The sequence below is a fragment of the Aspergillus affinis genome (assembly GCF_023601865.1).
Source record: "Aspergillus affinis strain CMG 70 chromosome Unknown NODE_150_length_76013_cov_85_467696, whole genome shotgun sequence".
Classification (NCBI taxonomy): domain Eukaryota; kingdom Fungi; phylum Ascomycota; class Eurotiomycetes; order Eurotiales; family Aspergillaceae; genus Aspergillus; species Aspergillus affinis.
Window position 1 is genome coordinate 21,120 of NW_026515931.1, and position 14,905 is coordinate 36,024.

Consider the following 14,905-nt stretch of genomic DNA (forward strand, 5'->3'; position numbering starts at 1 on the left):
CCAAGTAAAAAAAATTTGCGGCGCGATATCTACAACTTTGACGTTGTCTCGAACGCGATCTGATTGGCTAGTCACTTAGTCAGCGATCGGCGCAAAAAAGGGCGGGCACGTGAACAGCACCAGTGCCGAAAACCGCCGCAAAAGGGGAATCCCCCGAATTGCGCTGCTTTCGTCTGGCGGTCACCCCGTTCGAAAGCGCCGCTTCTCGGAATGCTGGATAGTAGGACCCACCCGGTCGGCCCCTACTGCCATTAGAACGAAATTTTTTTACAAGCTGCAATAATAATACACGGTTTTTTTTTTGGCAACTGCTCCATAGCCGAGTAATAATAATAATAATAATCAGCAACTCGGTGAGTCGTGAGTACGGGGTAGGAAACTAGGAGACTCACCGTAGGGTGTAGTGCTTGTTTTACTGGCTTTCTCATTGGTCCTCCTTTCGGCCGGAGTGTCTGTACGGAGTAACAATTTATATGTTAGTTGGCACTCCGATCCTAGCCATCAAGTTATTGTTGTCTTGATACGGAGTAGAGTCCAGCCTCTTCTATCTAGATTTTGTAATCTTGGAGGGTTTTTACACTCGGGATCCCGAGTGGGAATCTTTGTGGTCGACATGTCCAAGAAACACTGGGTTCCTTATAACTAATTGGATGTACTCCATATGTCACGACATTCGAATATATGTCTAGTAGCACTGGGTTCTGAACTAGAACCAAAGCCATTGATTTAATTCAGCAACCAGTGACTTTACTGTATTTACGGGGTATAGAAGTAGAAACCTAGATGAAGTGTCGTGGTTGGAACCGAACAACAGAGATATATATCCGAGAAGGTTCAGGCCCCGGGCCAACGGAGAATAGATCGACTGTGCCGCTTATCGCAAGTTCGTAACGAAGAGGTCTATCCTTATTTTCTCTATATAATGATTCTATACTTCTTTAGCAACAACGTTAGTAGGCGCCTGGGTCCAGTCGGCATTAAGATACTTCATGAGCCATTCGTATGTTGCCCACTATGCCATTCAATCAGCGAACCGAGCAGGAAAAGGGAAACAAAGACTTCAAAAACATACCTGGACAGCATTTACCATAAACGCTCTTATACTGCAGACGCCTAAGCCACGGTAGAAGACTTTAAATCCCTCAGCACGGTAGGCTTCTCTAAATAGCTGAAACGTGTTCAACGTCCTTCGTTCATGCTGCGGTGGTAACAACTGGCGGTTTTCGGGCTGCACAGCAATCGTCTGTGCTTGGAGCCTAGTCTTAATTACATCTAAGGGAAAGACCGATGCCCACGTGGCGACTCCCGCTATCCCGCCACAAAGAAGGACCTTCGCTGCGGCGGCTCGTGCATCGTCCTCGTCGGACGTCATCAATCGTTTGCAATACTCGTAAGACCAAAAACTGTGATGTACTGATGAGTCCCGTGTCCGACGAAGAATGATTACAGTCAAGACGGGGAAGACTCGGTGACCTACTAAAAACCATAGCCAATGGAGTCCCTGACACAAGTGATGGCTCCTCCGTAGTAGAGGCCTCTCCACCCACGAGTTCGAAGAATGTCTTTCGCAACAGTCCAGGAGGAAACACCTGGTCGGGTGTCAAGTTGCGCTCGACACTTGATGAACTCCGTTGGAGACGACACAGTCCAGCTGGCGACTCCTCCTGCAGCACCGGCAATCCATATCTTATAGAGCGAGGTGGTTTGGGGATTGGTGGGATCGAGAATTGAGTTGTCCAAGAACATCAACGACCGATTGTAGGCGACAAAGAGAATGGCATTGAGGGCCCCATATCCGAGAATAGGAGCAGCAGCGCCTACAGGTATCGTTAGAAAAGCGCCCACCAGTCAATCATAGAATTATAGTATCGTGAAAGCATGGTGGACATACCTCGCACCAGGTTGCGTGCATTCTCTAGGCGGCTCACATGCGGGTGCGGGGAAGTTGCAGTGCTCCCTGCCTGGCCGGCCTGGAGTCGAACTTTGACGAGATCGAGCGGGTTACCGATGATAATCCCTACGGCACCGCTAAGGTACCCGGCCCAGAAATCCGACGACATGGGGCCGAACTGTAACGATGAGAAACTGCAGATTCCAGTCCATTGTCCCTCCGTTCGCTGGCCACCCAAGTGTCTCCGCTTTAGGAGGGGCGGGGAGCCGAGGCAATTCCACACGGGTCACGTGCCTCCGCGATACTTTGGTGTTCTAGGCAGCCTTAGGCAACGCGCCGCATGGAGCATCAACGCGTGTGTCATCATCAACCATCAAGTCGCCGGCTGATAACTGCCCTACTGACAACAACAGACCACGGTTGCTCTGCCGGAAGAATATCTTGCCGCGTGTTTACTTCTGAAAGGCTGAACTCATGTACTAATAATCGCTCTCTGAACTAATTGCAAGACAATCGCTAAATTTCTATAGGTATCGACCGCGCCCGGCTGGTGGCGATACCACGCCCGCGTCCAAGTATCCGCAAAGTAATACGCCCGTATCTCTCGACCGTCTCGCGAAACCCTTCAAATGCCCCGGAACTGCGACACCAACAAGAGCATCAGAGAAGCCCTCGAGAAAGCGACGCAAAGTGAATTATGCCGGCGCGGATGGAAGTGCCCAGGATGACAGCACGAAGCCGTACACCAACGAGGATCGATTGGCCCTTGCCACCAGAGACGTGAACAAGTTTCCTGTCTTCAAGGCGAAAGACAAAGACACGGTGTTCAGGCAAAATTTCAAAATACCATTGATCAACAAATCGGCGGACAACTATGATGCCTCCAGACCGGCACCCACGTTGGGGATGAGACAAGGCGCAACATTTGTTGTGAAGCCTCTACATGATCCCAGTGGCGAATTTGCGATAGTGCTGTACGACCCGACCATTGACGATATCGACCAAAACGCCGAACCGAATAAAGCGGAAGAAACGCAACCCGAAGACACAAAACAGAAGTTGGATGAACCATTGGTACACAAGAGTTTGGCAGATATTCTTGGGCTGAAAAAGGATGTAGAGGAGCGCCCAAAAGTCCCGGTCGTCATTGATCCAAGACTGGCCAAAGTCTTACGGCCCCATCAAATCGAAGGCGTTAAGGTTGTACACGGAGTCCTCATGCAAATAGAGAGTCCAGCCAGCTAATCCAATTTACTTATAGTTTCTTTATCGTTGCACAACTGGAATGGTCGACCCGAATGCACATGGCTGTATCATGGCCGACGGAATGGGATTGGGAAAGACGGTACGATTAGCCGGATCTCTATGGCGAGAGCTGAACTGACAGAAGCAGCTTCAATGTATTTCATTGATGTGGACACTACTCAAACAATCCCCAGAAGCAGGGAAGACCCTCATTCAGAAATGCATCATTGCCTGCCCGTCCAGTCTGGTAGGGAACTGGGCCAATGAATTAGGTAAGACTTCTTGTTGCTCCATTTAGACGTCTGTTGACAAATATCCCAGGGAAATGGTTGGGCAAAGATGCCACCACACCCTTCGCCATTGACGGTAAGGCGTCAAAGGCAGAGCTTATCACACAGATCAAGCAATGGGCCATTGCTTCAGGCCGATCAGTCGTAAGGCCAGTCCTCATAGTGTCGTACGAAACACTCCGGTTGTACGTCGACACCTTGAGAGATACTCCAATCGGACTGCTCCTGTGCGACGAAGGGCATCGACTCAAAAACAAGGACAGTCTGACGTGGACTGCTCTCAATAGCTTGAACGTGCAGCGTCGTGTGATTCTGTCCGGAACTCCAATCCAGAATGACCTTTCAGAATACTTTGCACTACTGAATTTCGCCAATCCCGACTTGCTAGGGTCACAAAATGAGTTCCGGAAAAAGTTTGAACTACCCATCCTCAAAGGGAGAGATGCGGCAGGGACAGAAGAGGACCGCAAAAAGGGCGACGAGCGACTGGTCGAGCTTTCTGGCATCGTCAATAAGTTCATTATTCGCCGGACAAATGACATCTTGTCGAAATACTTGCCCGTCAAGTACGAGCATGTCGTTTTCTGCAGTCTATCACAGTTTCAACGTGATCTTTACAACCACTTTATCCAGAGCCCAGAGATTAGAAGCTTGCTCAGGGGTAAAGGAAGTCAACCTTTGAAAGCAATTGGGCTTTTGAAAAAGCTTTGCAATCACCCAGACCTGCTCAACCTTTCCAACGATCTTCCAGGCTGCGAGTTTGCCTTCCCTGACGACTACGTTCCACCAGAAGGGCGAGGGCGTGACCGGGATATCAAGTCTTGGTATTCAGGAAAGATGATGGTTTTGGACAGAATGCTTGCAAGGATTCGTCAGGATACTAACGATAAGATCGTCCTTATTAGCAACTACACGCAAACACTCGATCTCTTTGAGAAGCTGTGCAGATCAAGAGGTTACGGCTCTCTGAGACTGGACGGTACGATGAACGTGAACAAACGACAGAAATTAGTCGACAAATTCAACAACCCAGATGGAGATGAGTTTGTTTTCTTGCTCAGCAGTAAGGCTGGAGGGTGCGGTTTGAACCTGATCGGCGCAAATCGCCTCGTGCTATTCGACCCAGACTGGAACCCAGCTGCTGATCAGCAGGCTTTGGCACGAGTTTGGCGAGATGGTCAAAAGAAAGACTGCTTTGTTTACCGATTTATTGCGACCGGGTCGATCGAGGAGAAGATCTTCCAGCGTCAATCGCATAAACAGTCTCTCTCCTCATGTGTTGTGGATTCGGCTGAAGATGTCGAGCGGCACTTTTCTATCGAATCGCTTCGTGAACTCTTCCAGTTCAAACCAGAGACTCGCAGCGACACGCACGATACTTTCAAATGCAAGCGCTGCAAGCCGGATGGATCGCAGTTCATAAAGGCACCCGCCATGCTCTACGGCGATACTAGTTCTTGGAACCATTTTGTGAATGACGGCGAGAAGGGGCATTTCAGCAAGATTCAAGATTTACTGATGCGACAGGAGTCCGGGGAGCATGATGTGTCCGCGGTATTCCAGTATATCAGTCATTGAGCTTGCTGCTTGGGTCTACTTCGTTTATTGGAGCATATACATTTTATCTTCATCTTTATACTAATATTTTTTTGGGATATCTTTATGATTGTGAATTGACCGTTTGGCGCCGTTTGCGGCATTGATATGAGAATGTTGGCGAATGATGATTTTTTGTGAAAGATCTATTAGAATTAGAATAGATTTAGGAATCTAGGATTATACCAAGCATTGAAATAATCTGAACCCGTTTGTACCCTTGTTTGTAGTTTGTACTATAGAAGGCAAAGAACTGTCAGAATGCATAAGAAGGGCCACTGGGACGGGGCGGTAAGAAGCAAGTCGTGGTTGCTGACACTACGTCACACCGCGTCCGCTAAGGCACCATCCACGCTGCCAACGCATCCTGCTGTGAGTACTCCCCACATCGACTTGCTGAGGCGGCTCGAGCATCTGACAGAGGACCTTGACCAGTTTCTCATCGCGTGCGAATTGTCATAGCCGATGGCTCGCGAATAGCTACAACGAAGCTACGAGCTCGACCCACCGCCTACCCCCCCCCCATCCGGACAATCAATCGTCCTTCCCACCATGAGCATTATTATCTAGCGGAGGCTCAGTGCGCGTGACTCATTCCAGCTTATGTTGAACCTAAGCGATGGATCACTCAATTCAACGCATGTTGAATGACAAGCTTTACGATCGGAGGAAGCAGGGGGCCTTGGAGTAAGGGACCACCGAACGATTGCGGAGAGCGATCGGCCTCCGCACCAACCAGCTTTTGCTAATAGAACTTGCGAATTCTCTATAGGCTCGAAAAAGTCGTCCGCGATGCCGTCTTCAGGGGCGAACACGAGGAGATTCAGAAAATCGTCGATCAGCTTTGCCATGACTACGCCTACGCCGTACATCAACCGCATGCGAGAAACGGTGGTCTGATCGGGCTGGCCGCCGCCTCCATTGCACTCGGATCTGTGAGTTCAACAACCGTCGATAATAATGATCGCCCATCGGGCCCGGGACTGAGAAAAGAACACCAGGAGGGAGTTGCGCCGTATCTGAAGGAGATCGTACCCCCGGTCCTGGCATGTTTTTCCGATCAAGATGCCCGCGTCCGATATTACGCTTGTGAGAGCATGTACAACATCGCCAAGGTTGCGAAAGGGGAAGTCCTGTTGTTCTTTAATGAGATATTCGATGCGCTCTGTAAAGTGAGTTTCAAGACCATCCACTCTCCGCCAACAACCTATCCCTCACGTTCTATTTGCTAAGGCATAAAATTTCAGCTAGCGTCCGATTCCGAACTATCCGTCAAAAATGGCGCAGAGCTTCTTGACAGACTGGTCAAAGATATTGTGTCGGAGTCTGCGGCCTCCTACGTATCGATCTTGCAGCTTTCTGAGAAGCATAACTTTGACTCTGAAAGCGTGGAGGAAGTAGACCTGCCAACCGCCTTTTCCCTTGCGAAATTCATTCCTCTCCTGAAAGAGCGAATCTTCGTGATCAGCGCCTTCACTCGCATGTTTCTGGTGTCCTGGCTGACACTGTTGGATACGATTCCGGATTTGGAACTCGTTTCTTATCTGCCAGAATTTCTAGGCGGATTAATCAAATTCCTTGGTGACACCAACAGAGATGTGAATGTCGCCACCCAAGCCCTTCTCGACAGGTTTCTTTCGGAGATCAAGAGGATTGCACGACTCAAAAAAGGGCTCGAAGAGAGCCGAAAAGGACAAGGAAGCGACATTAGACAGTCGGCTACGAGCGACAGCGCCAGCACAACCACTACGACGACACAGGCCGTCGCTGGTGAAACGGAGAGCAATGAGAATGCTGTGGAAGATTCCGAGTTGGATTCTGATATTGATGACGAGGGGTTGCAGGTTGATGGCGACTGGATTCCCGGGCAAGATGTCCAGATTGATCATGCGAGGATATTGGAGATTCTCGTGGGTTTCGTCAACACCTCTTTCGGTGAGTGGAATGACCTATCATTTTGAGCAAATTGACCATGGGCTGATCACATTACTAGATGAGGAGATGCAATTGACCGCACTACGCTGGATCGATAGCTTTTTCGAAATCAGCCCCGAAGATATACTGCCTTTTGTGCCACGTCTTCTGACCCAGGTACTTCCAGCAATGTCCAGCGGCTCAGATCAGGTGCGGCAGGCCGCAAACAGGGTGAATACATCTTTGCTCGAATACATTGTCACTTTGTCGGAAGACACATCAGACGAAACCCAGCAGTCCAGCTCGAAAGCGCTGCCCACGAGTAAGGAATTTGTCGAGAGGAGGGCCTCCACGCCTAGCAGTAAGCTTACCGACGCATCAACAGCCGACTCCAGGAAACAGCCTATACAACCAGAATCTTCGACCGAGCAAACACCACGAAGTAGTATCGTGTCCACCCCGGCACCAGTGCCGCCAGCAGATCTTGATTACGCCGCGGCCGTCAATTCACTCACCCTTCAGTTCCTCAATGAAAACGAGGCCACTAGAGTCGCTGCACTGTCTTGGCTGATTATGCTACATCGTAAGGCTCCGAAGAAGGTGGTGGCATTCAACGATGGGACATTTCCCGCATTGCTCAAGACACTGTCGGATCCGGCCGAGGCAGTTGTCACGAAGGATCTTCAGCTCCTCTCGCAGATCTCAAGGAATAGCGATGACAGCTATTTCAAATCGTTCATGGTCAATCTGCTTCAGTTATTCTCTACGGATCGAGGCTTGCTCGAAGTTCGAGGCAATCTTATCATCCGGCAACTTTGCATGAATCTGAGCCCCGAGCGTATCTATCGAACCCTAGCAGACTGTCTCGAGAAAGAAGAGGTTGGTACCGCAGGCATCTGGAATATTGAATATACAGCTAATTTCTGCTCATAGGACATTGAGTTTGCTAGTATCATGGTTCAAAATCTGAACAACAACCTGATTACTGCACCCGAGCTTTCAGATCTTCGCAAACGGCTGAGGAATTTGGATTCAAGAGTAGTATTTTCTCCATATCGGTCAATTTTTTCTCCTCAAGCTAATATAAGAATAGGAGGGTCAAATGTTCTTTGTGGCTCTGTTCAGGTCTTGGTGTCACAATGCCGTTTCCACCTTTTCTCTGTGCCTTCTAGCTCAAGCATATGAACAGGCCTACAATCTTCTTCAAGTTTTGTACGTGAATGTGATTTCGAAATCAGAATGGCCTCTAGCTAACAATCATTCAGCGCTGAACTCGAAATGACCGTCAACATGTTAATTCAAATCGACAAGCTAGTGCAACTACTCGAATCCCCCGTTTTTACCTGTGAGTTTGCCTCCCCCGAATTCCTTCAATCCAATACCTACTAACCTCTTCATTCCTAGACCTTCGGCTCCAACTCCTCGAGCCAGAGAAATACCCCCACCTATACAAATGTCTCTACGGAGTCCTCATGCTCCTCCCCCAAAGCTCCGCCTTTGCAGCGTTAAAAAACCGCCTCAACAGCGTCAGCAACATCGGTCTTCTTCACACCGGTCCTCGACTGTCAGTCACCACCCTGCCCCCATAACAATCAACAATCCTCATCCCCAAACCAACAAACCACTAACCACCCACCCCCACTAAACAGAACAAGCATGTCCTCCTCATCCACCACCTCATCCTCCAACACCCCCTCCTACGAACGCCCCACAGGGCGCCTCAAGCGCGAAGACTCCTCCATCCGCTGGGTCGAACTTCTCGACAAGTTCAAATCCGTGCAAGAAAAAGCCCGCCGCTCGCAACAACGCGCCTCATCCCAACGTCCCTACGACCTAGACGGTCCCTCCGGCTTCCAGAACCCGTCCCTCTCGAATGATCCCGCCCAGCGCCATACCAGGGACAGGTCACTCCCTGATACGCCCCGTGGAGGACCCGCCGAGGGCCGTGGGAATTCGAACATGAGCGGCGCTGGTGGTGCTGGTGGAGGAGGAACAGAAACTGCGCAGAGAGGATCGCTTTTGGGGGGTTCGCATCGGCATAAATCTAGTTTGCCGAATTTGGGGAGATTGGGGATTGGGGGGAAGAAGTTTAAGAGGTGATTTTTTTATTTGCATTGCATTGCATGTTCCTTCCTTCCTCCCTCCCTCTCCCTCTCCCTCTCTCTTTCTTTGGTTTGTTAGGCGGTGTGGGAAAAGAAAGAGAGAGGTGGGTGATGAGAAAGACACAGAAATTAGGTGTTTGGGGTTTAAGAGACTTGATCTAGTGCAAGGTGAAGAGAAAGACGGAAGGGAAATGGAGAGTTAGGGTCAGGATTATACGTAAACGATGTACACCGACTGCCCATTGACGAAGAAGTATACTACCTGTGCTCTAGACATGTCAAGATGTTGTATTGTTAAAAAACCTACGCGAATTGGTCACCCTGGATATTTGATCCTGCTTCACATAAAGTTCTAGGTATTCTGTCTCTGTGATTGTTAAGAAATATAAGTGCAAATGTATGTACAGGAAAAGTAGCCATTGATGTGGTGGGAAGAGAAAAGAGAAGCCAAACAGTTCGCTGATGCCCGCAAGTATACAAAGAAAAAGAAAGTCAACCAGATTCAGCAAAGCTTTTATCGCTCAGAAGTCAAAGACGAGAATGAAAATGCTTTGGGGCTGAAGTACAGGAAGATAAAACAAGAAAGTCGAACGTAGATCGTATAAAGGGATGATTGCGTCAGTGAGAGACACCTGAGTTGAACGATCCGAGACATCGGCCTTGCATGTCGATTTCAAGGTGTCAAAAAGGTTAATTGGAGCACCGTGTGCGTCATGCGTCCGGTAAAGTTGGACGCCTTACCCGAGACACATGCTCGAGGCTATCAAGGGTCGTCCAGCACATCGCTGCAAGAAGCAAGGGCATCTCCAAACTGTCTCATCGCGAATTGCATCCGGGTCTTGTCTCTCCAAGAAAGAAATCAGAAGAAAATGATAAACGATATCATGAGCTTTTCCCGTTCAGAAAGTCAACACTGATCCGTGATTCGGAAACAAAAGCATGTGATGGTCAGAAAGTATCGTGACATCCTCGACGTGGGACATAACGTCGAGGATATATGGTCAAATGCAAGAACGAAAGCATATCGGGGTCGGGCGAGTTCGTTACCGCCATCGTGATTCTCCGGAGGAACCCCAGGTGGGAGGCTTCTTCCAGCTGCCTGTCGAGTGTTTGGAGACGGTTCCCGAGGAGGAGTTCGATCCGCTGGTATAGACATATTCACCGTCGACGTATTGGACCCCCGAGAATGTGCTGCGGTGCTTACGACGAGCATACCGCTGCTCTAGTCGGTAGAGCTCGATTTCTGTGAAGGGAAACTGTTAGCAGGCGGGTCGCGAGTGATGCTGCTAACGACTAGCAGGCATATAAGACGGTCGGATACGTACTGGCTTGTAACTTATCGAAGATACCCATGGTGTATGCTAAATGTGAAGATGTTTGGGGTGTCGAGTCGAGTCGCTCTTGATGGTCCGAACGCTAGAGGTCGGTTCTACGATTGTGGAGGGGGTGTACACCGTAACGGGTTTCAGCCAAGGTGTTGGTTCGATAATGCGAAAAGCGAGCAGCAATTGACAGAAATAATTGGAAACACGATCATCAAAGATGCCTGCAAACCGAATTAGCATTTGGGGGGCACGAGAAGGTTTTGTGTGATAAACCATGTCTCACTCGTGGTTTCACTCCCGGAAGTGGTGAGAGGGCAACTTAGACTTACCTAGTGAAACCAAACAATCTAGACCGATTTACTCGTGATGGTCGCTTATAGAGTAATGTTCAACTTTTTTATTTTGAAAGACAGGAGAAAAGAAAAGAAAAGAAAGATAAAGGAGAACACCAAGACTGAACCTGGGGAAACGAAGGACGAGCGCGCAGGGTATGGGGGACTAGTAGCAACAGACGGGAACTGGTTGGCCGAAAAGAGCGACAAAGGCAGAAATGAACCGGAGTCCGTCGCTGAAATGATTGGCTTATGGATGAATCGAAAGAGCGTTCGCTGCAATGGCTGGGAGCAGAAAGGAATGTGGGTAGGTGCCGATATGACGAATCGCCGGAAAGCCACCGTGCGTGCAGTTGGGCAGGTGGACGGAGTATGAGGGGAGAGATAAGTCAGGTTCGGACCTTGGGGGTTTTAATTATTTTTGAAATCAAATAGTAAACAACACCAGAGACACAAAACAAGCCCACACCCACACAGACGCGACGAAAAAGAACAGGGAAAGGAAGGGAAGAAGTGGGAAAGACAAGAGCGGAGGAGCGACGAGAGTGAAACGAGAGTCTAGAAGGAAGCGATGCGACGGTGGGATGCCTGGGGTGGTGACGCTAGGCCATGTGGGGTTTAGCCAGGGGTTCCTTGACAGTCAACCCCTCAGGCACCGAGGCCATCATCTCTTTAGTCTTCCCGGTTCCAACTTCCCATCTCTCGATGAACACTCCTCGTCTCCTCCGTACTCCGTCCTCTCCGTCCTCCATGGGCGGCATTTGTCACCACTGGGCCGCTCGAAGGGCTCCACTCCCTCGGAGATTTTAAATCCTGGGAAGACGCATGGACATCATGACGGGACTTGATGGCTCCCCAACTCCCAAACTTGCTGATCGAAATACCACTCACGGCCTGGTTGACGCACTCAAACCACATGGCAACTAGCGCGCTGATTGAATTCACCGGCCGTTCGGGCTAAATGGAAATAAATTGTCACTAAATCAATAGCTGCCTCCACTCTCTGGACTATTAATCATTATCATCCGCTCTAGCCTGTCTGGTCCAACCTTATGGAGTACCTGGGAACCGGCGTCAACAATGATGCAAATCGCGAATAATAACCCATTCAGGGCTTGCAGGATTTCAACGCGTTCGTGCTCAAAACAGTGCATTCGAAGTTCTCCAGAACCAATAGTCACCAGTCTATGGACCGTCTACCAAATATCAACCGTTTGCAAAAAAGAAATCAAGGCATACTCCGTCCATCAAAAGGAGGTCGTTAGCTCTATTTACTTATTGCGCCATCCGGCATGGCGCCCCCCTCCCAAAGTTGATCTTAGATCTTTTCGGCTCCAAGGTCAAGGGGGAGTCTGCATCCAAATTTTCCAAAGAATGCGTGTCTGTGTGTGGATCTGAAGTCAAACAAAGTCTACTTCTGTCGCACCTCCGAGATCTCTTCTTCAAGCTCGGCGTCACGTTCACTTTCCTGGTCTTCTGCCAGGGACGTTTCCTGGGCTACAATCATCCTATGGTTAGCATTTCTTTCTCGAGAGGAAGATATTAGGCTATGATGATGAGCTCTTACCATTCCATAGCTTCGCGTAGATGCCGCTCTGGTCGAGAAGTTCACGGTGCGACCCCATCTCCGCCACGCTACCCTCCTTCAGAACCAGGATCTGGTCGCAGTCACAGATAGTCCGCAGTCTATGGGCAACGAAGACACTAGTACGCCCCTTTTCTTTCAGGATGCTGTTAATGTTCTGCAGGAGCGCCTGTTCCGTGTATGTATCCAGTGCCGATGTCTACATTGCTCGTCAGTTTCATGGCTCGCAACCGCACTAGGCGAAGAGGGGAAACTTACTGCTTCGTCAAAGAAGAGGAGCTTGGGGTCTTTTAGGATCAGGCGAGAAATGGCCAGCCGTTGCTTCTCGCCGCCAGAAATCATCATACCGCGCTCTCCGACGGCCGTCTTGTATCCATCCGGAAGGCGCTCAATCAATTCGTGAATCCGTGCTCGCTGTGCGGCCTTGTGTACTTCTTCGTCGGTCGCGTCGATTCTACCATAGCGGATGTTATGCGCGATGGTATCGTTGAACAGGGGCGTGTCTTGGGGTACAATACCGATTGCCTTTCGGAGACTGTCTAACGTCACGTCGCGAATATCCTGTCCATCAACCAGGATTCGGCCTTGCTGAACATCGTAGTAGCGGAACAAAAGTCTCAAGATCGTCGACTTGCCGCAACCGCTAGGCCCCACGATGGCAAACTTCTGGCCAGCAGGGATCGTAAAGCTCGCGTTCTTCAGAATGGGCCGTTCGGGGTGGTAGCCAAAAGTGACATTTTCGAATGTGATTTGGCCACCTTGCCGGAGCTCGAGCGCCTTCGCATTCGGCTTCTCGATGATGTTCACGTTGACCTTTTGTAGGTTGAATAGCGTCTCCATGTCCAGCAAGGACTGGCGCAATTCGCGGTAGACGGAGCCCAGGAAGTTCAACGGAACCGACAGTTGGAAGACGAGTTGGTTGACCATGACCAGGTCACCGACGGTCAGAGCACCGCTGGCAACTCCATTGCACGCAAGGTACATCATCGCTGCGAGGGCGCTGGAGAAGATCATGTTCTGGCCAGAGTTGAGGAACGCCAACGACGTGGTCACCTTGATGGAAGCATCTTCGTAGGCCTTGAGCGCCTTGTCGTAGCGCGCGACCTCAAACTTCTCATTGTTGAAATACTTGACGGCCTCGTAATTAATCAGGGAGTCCACGGCCACCGTGGCCCCACGGTTGTCTGCCGCGTTGGCCTGCTTTCGGAACTTCGTTCTCCAGGCAGTCGTAGTGATCGTGAAAGCCGAGTAGGCGACCATAGTGGCAGTCGTAATAGCCGCGAACTGGACTCCATATTGGTAGGTCTATCCAGCTCAGTCAGCAACATCCATGGCAGAGACAGAGGGCAACATCTAGTCATACCAATATGCCACACACAAGGGAGATCTCCAGAGCCGTTGGTACCACGTGAAATACCATGGATGTCAGAAGGAAGCTAATACCCTTGGTTCCTCGGTCAATGGCTCTCGTCAGTCCACCGGTCTGACGGGAGAGGTGGAAGTTCAAGTCCAATCGAAGGAGATGCTCGAAAACATTTCGTGCGACTCGGCGGATCGCTTTTTGGGCAACGCTTGCAAAGACGGCATTTCGAAGTTCTTGGAATAGGGTAGCGCCGATCCTGGTTACTCCGTCTGGACGATTATCGTTAGACACTATGGCACCTGCCATTTGCAACCACACAGCCATTGCTTACAGGCTATGATCATGGACCCCGCCACCGTGTATGCAGTTCCCCCTAGAGTCGCAAAATCCACATTCATCGAGTCGACAATACTCTTGAAATAGAAGGGCACTTCGACGTTCAGAATCTAGTCACCTCTGTCAGCACTTCCCTCTCAATACACCAACGACCAACTCCTTCAATACATACTGACCTTGGCTCCTACTAATAGTGACAATGCACTTCCGACACGAAGCTTAGTACCCCAGTCATCCTGTGTAGTTTTCCCAATTAGCACCGGTCATTTTTCCAACCCACGCCAATTCCCACGAACAAGAATCCTACCTTTGGCCAAAGGTACTTCGCCATTTCCTTCATTATTGCCCAATCGGCTTTCCTCTGCTCTCTAGTCGCGACCGTGCTCTCACTGAGCAAATCCTTCTTCTTCTTCTTCTTGTCCGAATCGGAGGCCTTCGGGGCATCTTTCGGAGATTGCGCGACAGCCGCGTCCGTCGAGGATGGTGTCGACGGCGTGGCAGCAGGATTCGGTGGTTTTCGTTCGATAGGTGGCTCTTCGATGGCCTGCTTCAGTAACGGGCCTTTGTGGGTGGTCGAAAACGCCCTCAGCTGGGCGCTGTAGGCTGCAGGCAGCCATGGCGAAGAGCGCGGTGCGACGGGACCGCGCCGTATGAAGCGTGCGGGGATGCGCACGCAAGGCGATCGAGCTGCCCTGGGCAGCATGATGGCCGGGTATAAGACGCTAGAGGAAACAGGACAGATCGTGTACACGGGAGGAAGACTCCGGGGGGATCAAAGGAGCATCGTTGAGGGTGTGCGGCGGTCTCTTGTTGGTGAGAATTGGGGAAAGTCGTGGTTTTGGGGACCGCCGGGTTCGGAGGAAAAAGGGTCGGAGATCGTGGAGGATGAGGGGACCGCCGTCGCTTCTGTCGCAATCGCCGATTTC

The 14,905-nt window shown here is 50.3% G+C and overlaps 4 protein-coding genes across 4 annotated transcripts; 1 reads left to right on the plus strand and 3 right to left on the minus strand.

The window, feature by feature from the left end:
- Nucleotides 1–928: 928 nt before the first annotated feature.
- On the minus strand, nucleotides 929–2,060 carry KD926_002431 (putative mitochondrial carrier protein; the record flags this gene model as incomplete). Its single annotated transcript, XM_053094110.1, has 4 exons — nucleotides 929–1,012; nucleotides 1,073–1,403; nucleotides 1,478–1,817; nucleotides 1,892–2,060. The coding sequence occupies 4 exons, from the start codon at nucleotides 2,058–2,060 to the stop codon at nucleotides 929–931; spliced, it is 924 nt and encodes a 307-aa protein (XP_052951080.1).
- A 171-nt stretch (nucleotides 2,061–2,231) lies between these two features.
- On the plus strand, nucleotides 2,232–9,036 carry KD926_002432 (uncharacterized protein; the record flags this gene model as incomplete). Its single annotated transcript, XM_053094111.1, has 14 exons — nucleotides 2,232–2,246; nucleotides 2,305–2,339; nucleotides 2,422–3,091; nucleotides 3,153–3,236; nucleotides 3,285–3,408; nucleotides 3,458–4,988; nucleotides 5,795–6,194; nucleotides 6,270–6,957; nucleotides 7,016–7,815; nucleotides 7,870–7,977; nucleotides 8,030–8,148; nucleotides 8,202–8,281; nucleotides 8,341–8,500; nucleotides 8,586–9,036. 14 exons carry the CDS (start codon nucleotides 2,232–2,234, stop codon nucleotides 9,034–9,036), a joined length of 5,265 nt encoding a protein of 1,754 aa, XP_052951081.1.
- A 1,045-nt stretch (nucleotides 9,037–10,081) lies between these two features.
- Nucleotides 10,082–10,391, minus strand: KD926_002433 (uncharacterized protein; the record flags this gene model as incomplete). Its single annotated transcript, XM_053094112.1, has 2 exons — nucleotides 10,082–10,281; nucleotides 10,364–10,391. The coding sequence occupies 2 exons, from the start codon at nucleotides 10,389–10,391 to the stop codon at nucleotides 10,082–10,084; spliced, it is 228 nt and encodes a 75-aa protein (XP_052951082.1).
- A 1,715-nt stretch (nucleotides 10,392–12,106) lies between these two features.
- On the minus strand, nucleotides 12,107–14,682 carry atm1 (ATP-binding cassette Fe/S cluster precursor transporter ATM1; the record flags this gene model as incomplete). Its single annotated transcript, XM_053094113.1, has 7 exons — nucleotides 12,107–12,192; nucleotides 12,263–12,479; nucleotides 12,539–13,585; nucleotides 13,644–13,912; nucleotides 13,975–14,089; nucleotides 14,156–14,215; nucleotides 14,287–14,682. The coding sequence occupies 7 exons, from the start codon at nucleotides 14,680–14,682 to the stop codon at nucleotides 12,107–12,109; spliced, it is 2,190 nt and encodes a 729-aa protein (XP_052951083.1).
- Nucleotides 14,683–14,905: the final 223 nt, after the last annotated feature.